General features: G+C 40.6%; 1 protein-coding gene across 1 annotated transcript in view; it reads right to left on the reverse strand.

Moving 5' to 3' along the window:
- mdga2a (MAM domain containing glycosylphosphatidylinositol anchor 2a) overlaps nt 1-16,570 on the reverse strand; it is a gene marked incomplete at its 5' end in the record, with an annotated part of 236,384 nt that overhangs the window by 24,206 nt on the left and 195,608 nt on the right. The window contains 3 exons of the mRNA XM_042338106.1: nt 1,615-1,770; nt 6,995-7,018; nt 13,835-14,015. Coding sequence (XP_042194040.1) covers nt 1,615-1,770; nt 6,995-7,018; nt 13,835-14,015 — 361 coding nt within the window. The remainder of the gene's footprint in view (nt 1-1,614; nt 1,771-6,994; nt 7,019-13,834; nt 14,016-16,570) is intronic.

A 16,570-nucleotide genomic window follows, 5' to 3' on the forward strand; every position in this document is an offset into this window, starting at 1 on the left:
AATAATTCACCATGTGTTGCTTTTCTCTCTCGTGAGAGTCTCTCCCTGTTAACACTCAGACCTTTGTGTTAACACTCGCACATTTCAAAATGACATAGAAGTCAGAACTGCAAGGACAGGCCAAGCAAAATCAGCCTGTAGTAAGGTCACACACTGCAAAGGCCGGTGAAAGAAGTCTCCAAGATGACATTCAACTGAAAGGCACAAGAGATACCCCTTACAGGGCAACTTTTACTCAGACTGGTAAGGACTCTTCACTCTAAACACTAGATATTTTGTGTTACATACAATCGCTTAAAAGCAGAGCAGCTTTAAGATGATAGAATTAGCCGCCCATTGTATCAGCCCAAAAGATACTACAGGGAGAGGTGCTTTTGTAGATTCAAATAGTCGATCTAAGCCAGCTAGCCATTCATTTTGGAGTCCTGTAGCTCAGTGGTTAGAGCACTCGCAAGTGAGAGACCTGGGTTCGATTCCTGGCAGGGCGAAACCTTGGGTAAGTTTCCTTACTCCGCACGACTGATAATACTCCCTCAAGAAAAAATAAATCAATAATAATTATGTCAGTTCAATCCACGACTGTTTGTGGGACACTATTGTGCTCAATTGGCTGCCACGTTTCGCCTACAAAGTACAACAGTCAATTCACTTCACAGTATATCTTGTGAAGAGCTTTGAGGCGTCTCGAAGACGTGATAAGGCGCTGTATCAAATGCAAGGATTATTATTATTATTATTACTTTAGCAGTTGCAGATAATTATATTTTGTTAAAGCTCGTGTGAAAAAAAATTCTGTAACTTTGAAAATTTTTCCTTCTTGTCCAGAGGCCAGCTGTGTAAAATTACGCTGCCGGACTAATTGAAACTCTGCTTGTGGCCGGCTGTGGTTTCTATGCAAATTTACCCTGAAACACACAACTGATTTCAATGTTCTGCATCTGGCGAGCTGAGATCAGAAAGCTCCAAAATACGACAGAATGATGGAAATCCAAAACAAATACAGAAATCTGCAGGAAATGTAGAGTGTCAATCAGAAAGAGAGAGATCGGTTCAGATTTCGTGTGTGACCCTTCCGTGGAATATTGTCTTTGTGCTATTGGACCGAGGGCAGATCCCCTACTCCACAACAAGAGTGAAACCCTTGTATAACTGCGAGAGGTTTGGTAGGTTTTGTGTGCATTGTTAAGAATCTGACTCTAATCTGTCGTACATATCCGTCTTTACTTCAGGATGTTCTACGTTTACTCTTTAAGCTCTCTGTCAAAACAGTTTGAAGCATTAAAGCATTAAATACCTTTCTCGTGATGGTTCCCCCACTCCCTCTCACTGATTTTCACGTCTTTGCGTAATTTACTCCACGTAGCCAACTGATAAAATGAACTCAACTTTTGTTATATTGGAAATTCTAACCGTTTGGTGAAATGCAACTTGTTAGGAGGCAGTTACAGTTAAAAGAAAAGCAAGGAAGTTGCTGGCTTCCTTCACTGAGAGATTCCTCTAATGATCACAGAAGCCAAGCCGAGAATGCAGGGTTTCCTGTCCATTGAGCAGTGTGAAGTGCTGTCCGGAACCCCCCCAGCATACACAGCTAAAGAGCTAAAGCTATCAACTTGCCTTGTTTGGAACCACTTCGATCAGTGCTTGGCCCTGTATTCGGGGTGTACTTGGGGTTCCTCGTTGATGCACTTTGCCGCGTCCAGTCAAACTTGTCAAGCCGGTCTTGAGTGAAGCCACAAATCTTATCGTCTTCAAACGCGCAGCTGAATTCTCCTGTGAAAAAGACATTTTCGTCCACAAAATATACAGTCAATTCGCTTTACAGTATATTCTGTGAAGCGCTTTGAGACGTCTCGGAGACGTGATAAGACGCTATATCAAATGCAAGGTTTATTATTGTTTATAGCTCTTAGGCAATTTATAAAGGCTACATCCATCTCATGCCAGCTTGTTGCTAAATACTTAATTATAAGAGTCCTTTTGCTGCGCTGATAATGCATGCACATGTTTTAAAGAGATAATGGACCACACAGGAAGGAGGGATTTGAGAGTAACGACCATTGTGTTGAGCAACCGAGTAACTGATTGTTTCATTTTGACATTTGATTTTAAACAGAAAAAATATCTTAAAGGTGGAATTTTTTTTTGCAAATTGAGTAAAATCTATTTGTTTTTTCGTTTCATCCACGCAGCAGAAAGAGTATCAGAATGACTGTCATTCTCCTACCTGGTAATAGCCTGTGGGACTCTGAAGAGATTATCTATAGCATTTTGTCATCAGCTGATGATACCAGACCATTAGATGCTGCTAAAAGAAATATTGATCCTGGAATGCCAGACCCTTCAACATTAAGAGACTGCTTTTCAGTTGAGAGCTTTCAAATAGAATATAGTCTTTTGGCTCCATGATCAAACTGAAGACGAGTTAGCAACTTTGCGCAAAGAAAGCAAATCAGGTTTGGTGCAAAAACACTGTCAGCACTCTCTCCAAAGCAGTCAAGGTCCCTGTCGCTCAGTGGAAAGCATTAACTATGAAATTGCCTGTATTATTCGATGTGTCAGTGACATTATAAAAGATAAAGCACTACACGCTGAGTGAGTCTTCTCCCGTGTTAGCTCCTGGTATTTTAAACCCGCTAGTTTGCATTAAATCAAGCTATTGAGTGGTACGTTGAAGGCACGACAACGCAGATAAACTGGGTTTGCTTTCACTCGCAAATGATGTGAGCAGCTATATTCACGTGGCGGTGACTTCAGATCAGATCTGAACTCCTGAGGAGATGGAAGAGGATTTCGTATTGCGTTGGTTTTGTGTCCTGCTCTGTAACCATCACACACTGTAAGACATTAATCTTCAGTTTGCAGATGCTGGCAGCAGCATCATTGCACTTGTCCTCTTTGAAGCTGAATCAAGAAAAATCACCTCTTTTAAAATACGGGGTCACAGGGCAGCTCGAAATAACTGTGACAAGGGGAGATGTCTCCTAACTCAGCCCCTGACAGAATGCTGAGGACACAAGGTCTGGAGATGTTTTCTGGGTTTGCAATGGAGACACGCTTGAGATTCTGTTAGTCTCATGCAACCAGAGTTCAGCAAATTGTGCTTAATCCAGAATGTGTGCTTCTCAATACAAGGGGCAGAGTTCTAGCAATGACGTTGTCTGCGAGAAAGTCTCAAAGGCAGTGAAAGCAATGTGTGAAGCTCCCATCATTGGTATTCTGTGCAGACACTGGATTGATACAGAGTCACAAGGTTCAACTCCAGCGCTCTTGTGTATCTGTCACAAACATTCCTGTGGTGTCATGATCTAGTAGAGATCTCGTGGCCTGGTCACATGCGTTTGATGATGTGTAGGGAATGGAGTCTGACTTTGGAGCCTCACTTTTGGTTCAATGTATGATTGCATCAATAAGCTTCAGTATTATAAAGGGAAAGGAGCGGGGTTTCCACAGAACTCCAATGACAATGAAAGTCATAAAGAAATGGAAAGAACATTCTCCTTTCTCCTCCCTCAGAATAGCATCAGCACCAGATTTGCAGGGTATTATACAGAATAGAAACATTTACATTCTAAACAACACAAATGTAAGCGTTAAGCGGATATCCAATTCAATTGCACACTTTATGTTTATATTTATTTTGTAAAACGCAGGGTTTTACTATAGTATGATGAGGTTTATGTTTTCATCCCTTTGTATACAATGCGTTTTGAAACCATTGAAACCCAAGGTACTTGTCCTGCCTGTTGTAAATTCAGATATTTTTCTCAATTTGGAACAATTACATATCAGACACTTTTAATAGCTTCTCTTCATTTCAAATGGAAAAAGTCTAAACGCCCTTCCACCTCCAACACCCCCCAACTCCTTACTTTTTGGGGACTAATATGTAATGAAAAAGCACACTAAATTGAATTTAATTAAAACGTTGGTCAATTCCACCTCGAGAAGCCTGGGCATATTAAGATTTAATAGATGTTCCACAAGGAATGAAATGTTGCTCAATGACTCTTCAGTGAACTGTGTGTCTCTTTAACAGCTCATTATTCACCAATTACTCAGGTCCTGCCTGTGTTCATGTTTTCAAGCTATTTTAAACTGCCTTATAATCACAAGACAGTAACACTTTACTTTAAGTTCCATTAATAAGGCTGTCATTACACCTTAATAACTTTGTAATCACAATGCTAATTCACATCAATATCTTTATAATGGCATGTTATTTTGCTGTGATTGAACAGAATTTTGTTGCCATTATCAATATTGCACACCCACATCCCAGTAGATCCAAATTCTTTTTAAAAAAACAAATACACAAACAAATTAAACAAGGGCATTTGTTGGAAACTGTTATTACATTATTCTAATGTGTTAGACACATTCATGTACAAATGTGAATCAGTACATTTTAATGTTTAATATATAAACCCACTTATGACTGAAGCAGTATTAATTTGATTTTCAAAGGCCAAGATGATGTTTCTCTTACCTTCACATTACATAGGGCCACTGAGTTTATTGGTTCCAATGCAGTTATCTCTTTGTTACAGAGCGACTGCATTCAAATCAAATCTAGTTTTTCTGGGACATAAGCGCTGCCTTTAATTATTTTTGTTTTTCAATTTTGTCTGATATATATTATCGCACAAGAAATGTTCAAGTATAGCAGTTATTATAGCTGGCCACTTTGAAGCAATGCAAGCATCCTTAATCATCACACAGGGTTGCATTCACTCAGAAGTTGTGTGCATTCGCTACATGCAATTAAGATTAGGTTCCTGTAATTGTCCTGGTTGCTCACATTGGGACCCTTCCAGGTGATTAATATTGAATTACCATTGACGGAAATGCTTTTTTCAATTAGGATTACGCAGTTATTGCAGCAGTTAATTCCTGCAGTAGTTAATAAACTCATCACTGCATTTAGCCAGTGTGTATGTCAGAGAACACCATACCATGCATCGAAAAGATTTCCCATGTTGAAATGCACAGCGTTGGCTATCTGGGTTCTTTTTCTGATCCTGACATTCAGTTGTTGTGAAAGGAAATGGCTAAACCTTCTAACGCAGTACACTTGCAGTACATTAAGAATTAATCAAAACCAACCCAATGTGAATTGATTTTTCTCAGCCTTTGAAATTGAAGTTTTCCGGGACTTATTCTACATCCGACCAATTGTACCTTCACAAATTATATTCATCTGTAATTAACAATTCCCAATTCAGTTCTCTTCTCGGTTAAAACACTTCACCGGCCGTTAGATTCACTTCATCACAAAGAGGAACACTCAACCACAATAATGAAGATCAATCAGAATTAAACACCACACTTAAAGACAACAGAGGAACTGGATCCCTTTTGACTTTGGCATTTCACGTGTTTTGAACAAGTCTACGGGAAATCGAAGAAGTCAAAACTCATAAAAGAGCAGGAGGCAAAATGGACATGACCTTGATTCCTGACAACCCAGGAAGCAGATTCACCAAAACGTGGACAATAAAATGGTTGGGATTGTACTTCATGCCGGTATCGGAGAGGATAGGAGAAGATCAAAATCTGGGAATGAGGAGCTCAAAGGAAATCAATTGAACTTCAAGAGGCCGCTATACCCCCAGAAGCAGTCCTTAATGGGTTGAAATTACAGTCTACACATAGTTCCTTTGGCACTGAGCATTAGAATGGGGGAAATCCCATTAGAGGCACAACATGCATCACTGACTGGAATTTCAGCCCATTCATTTCTTAGAATAGATCACACTGTTCAGCCTTCCTCCATTAAATCCCCCCACCCTCACCGTGTGATTCTTTCTGTATGCATCGAATCTTGTCCCTTTCTATGCTACTGCTAATCTTTCCATCACTGTTATTCTGTTAGAGCGCTTACCTCGATAAAAATAGCTTTTCAGATGGCAAGATTTGTTGCACTAACAGCAGGGACAATCATAATTATGTACCACAGAAGATTCTGTTCTCAGATCGTATTGTAATTACTAAGTGTGTTCCAGATGGAATTAAAATCTTATCAAAACAGCAGCGTAAGTTTAACCATAAAACAAAATGCAGTTTGTGTTACACTTTCCATGAAGTGTTGCCTAGAAAAACACTGAAGGTAATTCACTGCTCTGGACTTAGTGATACATATCAGAACTGTATTGCGTTGCATGGCTGTTCTTTAGGTGTCCTCGCTATAACTGTTCCTACTTAGTCAAGCGATTCACAAACAGAACAGCCAGGACTTTTGAAATGAGCCTGGTTGTCAATGAACTGATTCGAAGATATATTTGTGTGTTTTGCACAGACTAGTGCAGTGGAAAGCTGTATAAAACAACAGCAACATTACATTTGTAAAGCGCTTTTCACGTTGGGAGGACCTCCCAAGGCGCTGAATAATCAGGATTCAGGACCCGAGTGTGGGGAGGGGGGGCAGGTTTGGGGTGCGGGAGGGCAGAGAGATAGGAGGGCGGCTTGAGTCATGCCTTGAAGGAGGCAAGAGAGGGAACAAGGCGAAGGGATTGTGGGATGGAGTTCCAAAGGGTGAGGAAAACAGAAAGATGTGCGTGGGACTTGCTACGTGTGGCGGTCAGCTTTTTGTAGACGGACCTTTTTGCCTGGAAATGAACCACCTCCTTCAGGGCCATAGCATTTAGAGGCTGAAGAGGCTTTCAACCAAGGTCTAATAAGCCAAGTGAAACCATTACTGAGGGGAAGGAAGAAATCTTCAATCTTCAAGGTTCCTTCTTGAGAGCAGAAAAGTCAAAGCTTGTCTTGCCATCTACTGTGAAGCTGGAGCTCCTGTCCATCATCCTCTGACGGAGGAGACATATCCTTTGCCTTATTACTCTCTGGAAATCATTTCTGACACACAAGCAACTCCCAGTTCAATCCAGGCTATCAATTGTAAATGTGACCCTATTTGTCTCACAGCCTCAAACCGAATGAATGAATCAATACTAACAAACAACCTGTTTTTTACCCAGGCAAGGAATAAAGCACTTACCTAAATGTGGATTAGTCATGGGAGCTGTAAGGAAAAGAAAAAGGGAGTATGAGTTTATTTCTTTTCAACTTCGCCACATTATTTCCGTGCACGCCATTTGTCTTTTTCCACCCACGCCTTTGCAGAATTTGCTGGCGTATTTTCCATCATCTGAAATGAAGGCGAGCCAGAAGCATTTGATTAATCAGTTTAAGTCACATCTCTCCCTCTCTCTTTCTTTAATCACTTTTGGTAAAGCATTGGGCACATCAAGGCAGTACTTTCCATGGCAAGCTAGGTGGTTTTAGCTGGTTAAATGCCAGCAGCTACTCCCAACGTACACTCTGAGTTTCCCCAAGCTCTTGATTCTTGTCAACTTGCATCCAACAATCTCTGGAATTAGGTAAGCAAGATGCATCCCTCCAGGGAGAAACTGCAATTCCATTCCAGACATAGGAACATAGGACACAGGAACATAGGGACAGGAGGAGGCCGTTCAGCCCTTTGAGCCTGTTCCGCCATTTAATTAGATCACGGCTGATCTGCACCTCAACTAATCCTTTCAATTCCAATTTCCCGCTTTCTCCCCATATCCCTTAATACCCTGTTAATACAACACCAAAATGCTATCAACCTCACTCTTGAAGGTATGGATGGATCCAGCATCCACGGCCTTTTGGGGGAGAGAATTCCAGATTTCAACCAAAAAATGCTTCCTGATTTCACTCTTAAATGGCCTGAACACTGGGGAAATCTCCATGTGTGGGTGGCATACATGAAACTCTTATTCTGCTCTGGATACTCTGAAACATGTTGATTATTTTTATTACTTACATGTATATATTATTTATGTAGCATGAAGAGTGCTCAATAACTGCAAGTTGTTATTGATGGGTTTCTGCATGTGTCAGACCAAAAACATTCAAGGCACTGTTTTTATCCAGGCATTTTCTCTGCGAAACTGAAGTTAGTGATTTATTCATGAGATGTGTGCTTTGCAGACAGCTATTGAACGGAATTCAGTTTTGAACATGCAAATGGTGTTAATGTTTTGTAGAGTGGTTTTGTCACTCAACCAACAGATACTTAAACCAAATGCAACACAAAATAATCCAGATGTTGGAAATCTGAAACAAAAACAGAAGTTCCTGGGAACACTCAGCAGGTCAAAATTTTTGTTACGCCCTCCCACTCTGTTTTGCATTATTAACATCTCGGGGCAGGCTCGAGGGGCCGAATGGCCTACTCCTGCTCCTAATTCCTAATTCTTATTCCCGTTTTGTTGCAATCCACCCCTTTGTTTTACATCATTAACACCTCTTTAACCCATCAGCCCCTGTTCCTCTATCCATTTTCTCCTTTGTCTTCCTTGCCCTGCCTCCCCCCCTCTATGTTAGCCCTTAAAAGTCTCTCCCTCCCAACATGCCCCAGTTCTGACGAAGGGTCGTGGATCCAAAACGTTGACTCACTTTCCTCTCTCCATAGATGCTGCCTGACCTGCTGAGTGTTCCCAGTGACTTCTGTTTTTATTTAAAACAAATAACTGGCTAATTGAAAAAGCTGAATTGGAACGGTAAGAATAACGATCTTCACCCCCTCCCTGTGCAGATATTACTCCAAACCACTGTTGACCATTGAGCGCATTAATACCTTTATTCCACCCGTTATTTTAATTATGCTCAGTACTTTCTTTCAATGTAAATTGCCTAATTAAGCAATGTAACTTAAATTTGCAGCAAGAAAATTGTAAAGGGATTTCACAAATGGGGTAGAAATATAACAAGTAAAATGTACTGCTGATAAATGATTAACACATAGACACACAGAACTATAGTGAATGGAATTGAACAACAGCAGGGGATATTACAGAGGGAGGTGAGAAAAGTAATACACATTCCTTGAATTTGATATAGCGCCTTACCACAGCTGCCAATTTGCACACAGCAATGTCCCGCAAAGACCCATGAAGTCAATGACCAATTTTATCTGGGGATTGGGGGCCAGGACACCAGGACAAACAACTTTCTCTTTTCAAATAGTGGCAGAGGATATTCACCGGTCTCCAAAGTAGGTAGACAGGTTTTCGGTTCAATGTTTCATCCAAAGGACTGCACCTCCGACTCCAGTGGAGTTTCTTTTGATAAAGAAGCCTAAAACTTGAATCCATCAACGTGACGGCTTGTAAATAGCATTGGTGAAGAATTCATAATATTAAGGCAACGATGTAGCCGAAACTGACACCCTTGTGTACAAAATCCCACCCAGCCATTGCTTCTCTGTTGACATTGTAACTACCACAACAGCTATCAAGTCCTATTTCCACTCAGTAAAACAATGTGCTGAGAATGTCTCGTGCTTTACCCGAAGGAGGTCAGAGCTTTCATATTCAATGTCCTCTCCAACCTCCCTTGGGTAAAACATGCACTGAGATACGTCAGGTTCCGCCTTTAAAGGTACATCCAAGGGCAGCTGAAGGACTGAATGGAGCCATTTAAAATCTGCGAGTCAATCCACAGATATGCTTCACATTCAAACAGTGGCGAGAATCATTAAAAAGAAACGGATTTTATCCCTGCTTCGCTCTTATTGCAGCAAAAATCATATGAGCTAAAACATTGAATTAAATAAGCCTGAATGACTTCCGCAATTAACAGTTAAATATATTTGGAGTCACTATCATTGAAATGGTCAGAATGGTCAGATGAGGGTGCAAGTCTACAAAGATTTACATCAGTGAAAAGGCTGGTGCAGGGAAGGTGTGCGTGTGTGTGTGTGGAGAGAGGAGTCAACATAAGGATGTTTATTCTGTAAAATAAAGCTTCAAAGCTGGTTTGAATCAAACATAAGAGCATGCTGAATACCCAGAGGCTGTAACTCTTACTCTGCAGAGTGAAATCCAGAGGATCTACAGTAACATCAAAAACAGCACTGCATGATCGAACTCCATTGCTTTAATTTTCTACCCGTGAACCTCCCTCTCCTCTGATCTCTGCGGATGTTTTATACGGGAAGAACAATGCAAACAAAACGCATGTATCTGGTACCCGGGCAACTCAGCCAGAGACAGCCGGGAACGGAATGGGGTTCTGCCGGTGATTGCCTGCTGCCCAGTTACCATTTTCCCAAGAGGAGCAGGAGGAAGACTCTCTTCAAGAGGTGGTGATCTCAGATCAGATTAGTTTGGATCAATAGGCACCTTTGGCCCATTTGATCTCATTCTCCCACAATATCCACCCTCCCATCCTCCCATCCCAGCATCAAGATGTTTTTTTTAAAAAAAGAGTCCGGCATCCTGACTTCAAACACCCTACCTGTTACAGTCGTTAAAATACCCTCTGAGTAAAGAAAATCTTCCTGGTATCTGTCCTGAAATTGCCCGATGTAATTCTAAACCTGAACTTCTGAATACTGCAGTATTGCTGTGAAAGGCAGGGCTACTATATAAACCCAGCATCAGTCTGACAGTTTCCTCCCTAGCTTCAACTAAAAACAACCTAAGTTATATTCATTTTGTCAAGGAGTCAAGGATCCACTTTCAGCATGAAAAACAATGGTATTGTTCTTTGTTTTAAAAAAAAGTTTCTTGAAGCAGAGATACACATGACACCATGGAGACTCAACATACTGGCTTCTTACCCTAGCACAGTAACACTGGATGTAATAACTAGTGACCAGTCACCCACCAACACTCTGTAATCTTGCTGCCTTAAGCGAGTATCAGCAAATCACTAATCACTCAAACAGGAGGAAGACCACTTAGATTTTGGTCTCAGAAGTGCAGAAGCATCCATCTTTATCAATAAATTCTTTCTCTTGTGCCCTTTAATTAATTTGTGCATTTAGCTCATCGCTCATGATACCAGAATTAGAGTCAGCGGATACAATTAAGTGTGCTGCAGGGTAAACACAATCAATAAGCCGGCAGATGCTGAGCGGGTACAGGGAACAAGGGAAAAAAAAACTGTGATGTGCGCAAAAGATAATGAGTTGGTTTCTTGGTGGCGTGGCAAAAATATTGCTCTGGCTTCCTTGGTTACAATACTAGCTCCATAGATGAAACATACAGGTATTGGGGATAAGCTACAATTCTCTCTCAAATTTCATATTTCTCATATTTTATACAGACTTAAACACATGATATAACAGCCACTGGGCCTATCCACTCTCATCCTAACTACTCTGTTCTTTCCTGTATCTTCCTCTTCAAATCTTCATCCAACTTCCTTTCAGATGTTGTGATCTCTCAACCTCAATAGTCACTTGTGGCAAAGCAATCTGTACTATGGGAATCCTTTGCTTGAATTAATTCTTTTCAACCCCCCCACCCCATTAAGTCTTCTAGGGACAATCTAATCACTAACCTATTTGGTACAGTTCGGCTCATGCTTTGCGTGTTTGACGCATCTACATGGCATTAAACTAACTAAAAGAGCAGAGGAGCTGCTTTGGAGCCCGTGTGACCTTTACATTTCACTACGTTAAGCTTCTTGTCTAAATTTGATTGAAAACCAGATTGTTTGCTATTTTTTAGTGACTGAGACTCTGCAATTTTTTTTTACTAAGCTGGGCATGTGATACATGCAGAAACCCATCACCATGCTTGGGAGTATCCAAACCAGATTGATACTTTTATATATGCCTGCCATCTAAATAAGGAAATCTCCCATTTGGCTGGAAAGGAACGTAAGCTACTGAATTCTACTCCCAGCGAATGAACTGCGATTCCATAGTGCTAGAAAGTATTAGTTACAGGTTGGCATGAGCCAAGTCATGGATGCATTGAGTTTGGACTACTGGAGTTTAACTAGTTAAAACCGTACAGCTTCCCATTGAGAGCACTGTCTGGTAAGATTTCACTGTTTGTCCAGCCGAGACCACCTTAGGGTTTTGGCTTACAGTGTTAACAGGAGCTGTGTGAGAAGTATTCCTGCCCCCATTGACGGCTCTCCAAATCCTGCTGATGAGCCAAGCTGGCTAGTCTGTCGTCAACAGTGCCCTGGGGTACTGCACCAGCCTCAGACTTTAATTACTCATTTAGGTTGAAAGCAAAGTTCTCTCTTCTGATTTCTTTCTAGTGCCTTTGTGTAAATAAGGTCAGTGTTAAACTTCATAAAGGGATGAAATTCCTCCTTATGTTCCTCGTAGCCACGTTAACAAAGTGTACCTGTTACAAGAAAATCCCATTATAAGCACTCAATGTCAAACCTCGTCAGTTTCACAGAAAGAACTTTCTCAATCTACACTTTTTCAAATCAATACTCAACATCTTTAGCTCAACAACAGGCACTGCTTTTGAAGTGGTGGTTGACCCTGGCTTGAGTGCTGGTGTCAACTGTTCCTTCCTTGAGTGCTGTTTTGTCTGACAAGTCTATCATCACAATGCTTTATACGCATGGACTGATGCAAGATAAATTGAGACATTCTTCCAGAGCAACTCTCACAGAACATGGGCATCTGCATGCACTAATTGGGTACTGGTTCTTGGCTACATGACGAACTTAATGGAGCCGCTCTTAATTCCCAGAGAAGCTTCTGAAATGTCAGCATCCTCCAGATGTTCCCGATTGATATAACAATCACATTGCCACGCTGGTGGCCAGCAGGGCAATACTTACCCTTTAACCCTTTTGGCTTCTGAAGAAATCCTGTAAAGACATTGAACTAAGAATCCTTTGTCATTCATAGGAAATTTGGATTGTGATTTCACGATTATTCGCATTTCGCCCACAAAATATACAGTCAATTCACTTTACAGTATCTTCTGTGAAGAGCTTTGAGACGTCTCGAAGAAGTGATAAGGCTGTATCAAATGCAAGGATTATTATTATCACCCGATCTTACTTTCAGACATTAGAATTTAGGACAGTGCAATGTGCATAGAATTTGTAACAGTCTCTTGGATAATCTGCATTGATTTGAATGTGCTAAGTACTTTGTTTGTGACCTACTTGAAATTCACTTGTACCTCCTCAATCTGTAAAATTCTTACAGATATTTAATTGCAAATGTTTCATAAAGTATGGGACTTCACTGTGCTTACTATGAGAATGCAGCAAGAGAGAGAGAGGGGGAGAGAGAGAAGAAACATTAAAATACCTTAATTCATTCCTGAAAGGTTCTGGTTGTTTCATCATTTCAATTTGTATGCGTGCAATGCAATGCAATTGCATGCATACAAATTAGAACCAAGGAACACTTTTCACAAGATTCTCAAATGCAATACACAGATGTGTGCGTTTCAGGAGACTGAACAGGGATTTCACGATCATCAAATGAAATGTAGTTTTAAAGCATTCTACCACGATCCTGGTATGTGGAGCTATGTAAAACAATCCTGATACATCCAACCTGACCTTACGGTATATGATGTTCGCTATAAGATATACAATATGACATACAATTCATGGTACAGTGTACAGTATCACAGTGAAGATGATCACATAACCAAGATCATAATGATGGCATTGTTCCAGTCATGCGTGGGATGAAAAATGCACATCAGTGCTGTGACTCAGTGTCACTGTGAATACTCAAAGTAAGATTATAATTGCTGACAATTGACTGATCTCTGAAAGATGCTCATTTCTTACAACTGAAATTATTCTAACTCCTTGGAACTTAATAGCAATCTCATATTTGCTCATATTGTATTTGTACAAATAATCTTTTAGTTACTATGACCCTAATAACTGGAACTCCCTCCCTCTATCCCTTTCTTTATGTCATTGAATCCAACCTTAAAGCCTACCTCTGGCTCCCACTATGGTCACTTTCCCCTTCCCTTCTCCCTTGCTTGGTGTCCAACCGGGTCAAGTGTCCTATATAAATGCACAATGTTGTTGTTGTTGTTGTCGTTCTTACCATCACTGTATTTTATGACTCGAATGGTTGAGTCTCCTTCTCCAAACCTGGTGATGGGCGTCAGACGAACTTCATAGGCCTCGGGTTTCAAGAGTTCAGTGAGGTTATGTGTGATTAACTCTCCGGTCTGGATCATACTATTCATTGAAATTTCTTGTTCCCACCATCGCTGCTGGCCAGTCTGAAAACAAAGAGAGACGTGAGCTCGAAGGGCATGGGAGGGAGGGAGTTTGTACATTAATGCGTCTTTAAAGGAAAACAAACTGCTATAGCCCACAATGAAACCATTCCCAGCATCAGTCAAGTAGTATGGAACGTATCTAAGCAGGCCAGTTCAACGTGAGGTTTTCTTGCTTGAAATATGTCATAATAAATCTCATAATAAATAAATCTCATAATAAATCTAAAGCTTAACTGAGACTTGAAATGGAATGGGCACACAGTGTTTTCTTTGCTTCCCTTGTACAAAGCTTGGGACCTGAGCCAAGTTTTTATCCACTAACTCTGGTTATAAAAACTTAGTTATTTGGTTTGTGTAATAGGTTTGGTCCCTGGCAGAATGATCTGGGAAGCTGACGTCACTTCTATAACCCTTACAAGCAACGTATCAGGGGAAACAATTTCCTGAAGCTTTCGGTCAGAGACGGAGCTCAGAGCTAATAGCAGAGGATTTCCCCAATGAAGACCTCACTGGAGTAACCTTGGATGTTGGTCAAGTCACTGGCTCTAATCAAAACAGTTATCTTTCATGTAGAATGTGGCAGGTTTCATAAAGTTTATACATAATATCAGAATGATCCCCTGTCCCCAGCAATGAGCTGCTTCTAAATTACTACTTGTAATTTGTCCTCCTACTTTCTCCATGCAAAGGACTATTTGGCCTCATTAATATTTGGTAGACAGTCTTCAATCCCCACAAGTGCTTACACTGTCTACCATTGTGCACAAAACTTATAATAAGTGCTATTTCTCATTAAGAGGCTTTGAGGAGTGATGTCTCATGATACTTCTCCCAAATACCCAGGAGTTCTATCACTAAATAAAACATTGGCATCTCTTTGTGATGAAACATTGGCATCTCTTTGTCTACTGGAAGCGTGTAAATACAAATGTAACGGTGTAACGCCACAGGACATGTGTAGTTAGTTTAACACTGAAGTCTCAAAGATGTTAATAAAGTAAAACTGCATCCTTTGTCTAACTTCCCTGACAATTTGTTTTACTAATAGTCAAAGTACAGCTGAAGAGTTTGTTAAATATTCAAACACAATATTGCATTATTTATGTCTGCTACAGTAACCAAATTGCAGTACAATACAAACTTCGATATTGTTCAACGGCCTACTATAATTTTATTGTGAAGACCTAAATTGCCTTAGCTTAATAGAATATTTGGTAACATAAACGCTAATTGTACTGCACCGCAATTCATGCAAGGCACACAAAGACACAGTAAATATTTCACTAACCAAGGTAAAATTAAGTCATTATGTTTATTACATAGCCATCAAGGCTTTTAATAATGGGTCAGTAGTGATGGAGCACTGACCCTTGGGTAGGTATGTGCTGATCAGGGAGTCTCGCTACGGACTTCTAAGAGCTAGATCACGTCTGACTAAACTGTGACTGAACCACAGGGGTGGTAAATGAAGGAGAGTGAGCAAATGCCATTTACACTGATTCTCAGAAGGCGCTGAATAAAATATAGATTATTGTTTAGAATCAAGGCACTTGGAATTGGAGGCAACCTAGTTGCTCGGGTAGGAAATTGGTTGGGAAGTAAGAGAAAGAGGGTAAAAATGCACATTAGCTGATCAGTTGGTGGTAACGAGGTGTGTTCCCCAGGATAGGTGCTGGGATCCCTTTTTTTCCAATATGTATATCAATGATATGTTCTTATGTTCTTAACACTTTTGTTGCTTCTCTTTGTACACTGTCCCTGCCTTGTTTTTGTGGTAGAATTTCACTTGCAGATTCGCTAAGGCAGCAGAACAAGATGCTTCTTCAAAAAGAATGGACACATTCTCGAGTACAGGAATTTGCTGGACAATTTATTGCTTTGAATAAAACAAAATGTTGAATTCCTAAATCAATGCGACTTTCAATTACAGACTAATCTGTAGCGTTACGTGGGGCTCTGCTTCTTCTCCTTGTTCAAATAAATAACCATTGTCAAGCCTTTAAGAGCTGGCATTTTCTGATGGGATGCTGGATAGATCACATGTTTGAATTAAGCAGCACAGAAACACTTCCAACAGCTGAGAGACATTTTCTTCTGTAGCTTTACAGTCCCTGTCGAAGCTCACAACACGAATAGCCATTTGGATGAAATACTAGTGCAACGAAGAGTGCAACCAGCAAACACTGGGACTTTACACCTGCTTTAGGCTGCCAGGGCGAAGCCAAAAGTGAGACTCAAGTGGAGCGGCTGGCAATGGAGAATTACTCTAAGTGTCAAACTGGCTCAGTTGGTTGTGGGATCAAGCCCTGAATTGGGAATTTGAGCTCACAGTCTCGACTGACACTCCAGCGCAATGCTGCATTACTGGCGATGCCGCTATATCAATTATTTTCACTATGTATGTAGGAAATTCACTATGATATTCGCTATAATAATTATTATTATTATTATCCTTATGATTTTGCAGTTACCAGTTCCTGTCTAGGTTTCCTTGCATCTCTATTAGCACCAAACGCAGAACCCGAATTGCTGGAGATTCCAAAGCTGGAATTCCA

This window comes from Callorhinchus milii, unplaced genomic scaffold, assembly GCF_018977255.1.
Source record: "Callorhinchus milii isolate IMCB2004 unplaced genomic scaffold, IMCB_Cmil_1.0 Scaffold9, whole genome shotgun sequence".
NCBI lineage: Eukaryota > Metazoa > Chordata > Chondrichthyes > Chimaeriformes > Callorhinchidae > Callorhinchus > Callorhinchus milii.